This window comes from Aplysia californica, unplaced genomic scaffold, assembly GCF_000002075.1.
Source record: "Aplysia californica isolate F4 #8 unplaced genomic scaffold, AplCal3.0 scaffold01368, whole genome shotgun sequence".
Lineage (NCBI taxonomy): Eukaryota > Metazoa > Mollusca > Gastropoda > Aplysiida > Aplysiidae > Aplysia > Aplysia californica.
This window is the reverse complement of record NW_004798638.1, coordinates 12,672-15,105: the sequence shown is the minus strand read 5'-3', so window position 1 is coordinate 15,105 and position 2,434 is coordinate 12,672. Positions and strand designations below refer to the sequence as shown.

At 40.3% G+C, this 2,434-nt stretch overlaps 1 protein-coding gene across 1 annotated transcript in view; it reads right to left on the bottom strand.

Moving 5' to 3' along the window:
- Positions 1-293: 293 nt before the first annotated feature.
- LOC101862991 overlaps positions 294-2,434 on the bottom strand; it is a gene marked incomplete at both ends in the record, with an annotated part of 6,522 nt that continues 4,381 nt past the window's right edge. The window contains 2 exon segments of the mRNA XM_013090619.1: positions 294-382; positions 1,457-1,550. Coding sequence (XP_012946073.1) covers positions 294-382; positions 1,457-1,550 — 183 coding nt within the window.

The following is a 2,434-nucleotide window of genomic DNA, read 5'->3' as shown; positions in this document are numbered from 1 at the left end:
AAGAAGAAGAAGAAGAAGAAGAAGAAGAAGAAGAAGAAGAAGAAGAAGAAGAAAAAGAAGAAGAAGAAGAAGAAGAAGAAGGCTGACTCCAGCCATAATGGCAGCGCCATGACAAAAGTCTCCACCATTTCGCGACCTCAGTGCTTTCTTGTCGTACCTCCATTTTTTTTTTAACAGTGAAAATGTAACTTCTGGTTAAGCTCACTTTTTATTATGAACTGTTTTCGTTGTTATTAAAACTGGAGATACGGCAAGAAAGCACTACGGTCACGATTTGCTGGTGAAACACTTACTGAGGTGTTATGTACATCTTCCAGTCGCTGTCCAGTTGCTTCAGCCGGTACCCCAGGGCCAGCATCCGAAGGTCAATCTCGACCAAGGGCTGGGAGGGAGACAATGCATCGTCTTTTATAAACTTTCGAGAAAATATGCGAATATTCACGATTATATTAGACACATAAGGTTGTATTTGGAGGAATTACTTCAAAGCGAATTGTGTGCCCGATGGATAACGTTGCAAAATTACAGCTTTCTATTATATACGCAGATACCATCTTTTCTGAGTATCTGCACCGATGCTATGTCGTTCATTTTCCAAAAGTTCTACAGATTTTGACGTGGCCTTTTTTTAAAATTGATTTTTTTTTCATTCACGCTGGTCAAAAAAAAATTACACTTTAGCATTGCCGACTCCAGCGCGTTGCCGTGACTGCCTCGGCTGGATGACCAGTTGGAGTATTTTGTACTGCTGGCGGTGTGACTGCATGGTATTTGTGTCACGACGCGTTGGAATCAGGCGCTCGTCATTTTTTGGGCATGTGGAAATATTGTTAGTATTTTTGTTTGTTTCAGTAGAGGTTTTACGGCACTCGCAACATCATAAGGTCATATGACCGCCAAAAGATTAGAGGTGTTACAAGAGAGCAACAAACATAAAAAAGAAGGAGGGGAGATAAGGATGATAGATGTTTGATAAGAAAGAAGGAGCAAACCACACCAGAGCATCCGCCAACCACCCACTTGGTAGCATTTTATAGCTTATTCATTTGCCTTGCTTTCAAAGAAAAACCCCCCCCCGATCTGTCTCGAAAAGAAGTTTAGATATTTGTGATTGAAAGAGATAGGGTCGCTTGGTTTCAGGGGTAAAATTAACGAGAAAATGGCCGCCAAAGTTTGGTAACTTCAATAGCTTCAGTCATTGAAAACTGAAAAATCACTTTTTTTGCCGTTCATCAACGTTTGTCAGTAAAATTAACCTGGAAATGTGTTTTTATACAGACATAAAAGGTGTTGAGCGAAAAAAAATAATTCAATAAAAATAGCCAACTGGCGGCAAAATACCTGTTTCTTCAATTTTTTTATTTTGACGAGAACCTGATTTCACCAAGATGCCTCACATTTAAAAACAAACGAAAAAAAACCCAAACTAACTAAGACAAAGACAGACTTGTCTCACCTTGTGCCGTGGGTCAGTCTCCGTGAGGGCGTGTACGTCATTCATCAGCAGCTGGTAGAACGTGCTGGCGGCCATCTTGCTGATGCTGAAATACCTGTCAAGCGGGGAAAGTTGTAGTTTTAGTAAGAGTTTTACGGCACTTGCAACACAATAAGGTCATATAAGTGCCGAAGATTAGAGATGTTACAAGAGAGTAACAACAAACACAAAAAAGAAGGAGGGATCAGGACGATAGATGTTTGGTAGGAAAGAAGGAGCAAACCACACCAGATCACCCACCAACCACCCACGAGAGGGGGGAAGAAAGCGATTTTCTTATTCATGTAATTGGAACATACCCAAATTCTTTCTTTTATTTTCTAGGCATGGTGCGTCCACTGGATATAGCTTGTAGCCCTCTATCAATAACTTCCATTCAGTTCGATTTGCTTTTCTCCACATCTAGGTTGCACAAGTCGCGCTCTGACGTCATCTTATCACATTCTTCCTGGTCTTCCTGTTGATCATTTTCCTATTCTTGGTCTCCATTCAATGTTCCGTTTCCTCCATGTTTTACCCTTCATTCCACCCATATGACCAATCCATTCTCATTTTCGTCAAATCTTAAATTTAGGGATATCCGCCACTAATGTTTTGTTCCAATCCAAACCAAACATGTGCTTCAACTTTATCCACGGCAAACTGCCCCCAGCAGTTAGTGGTCAGAACTGCCGTCCTGAACGAGAGAGCATATTTTGAAGCTATGTATTTGGTCATTAAACCTGTCAATTAATAAAGGCAAGCCAAAAATTAAAAGAAGAGTTGATAATTACAGACACATTAGACAGATAGCAAATATTCGTCCTCGCCTTTACTTTTATTAAGAGTGTTACCCTCTTGAAACACAATGTGCTCATATAAGTGCCAAATATATATATTTTTTTATAGTAGAGGGTTTTACTGCGCTTGCAACTGCATATGGTCATATGAGCGCCAAGG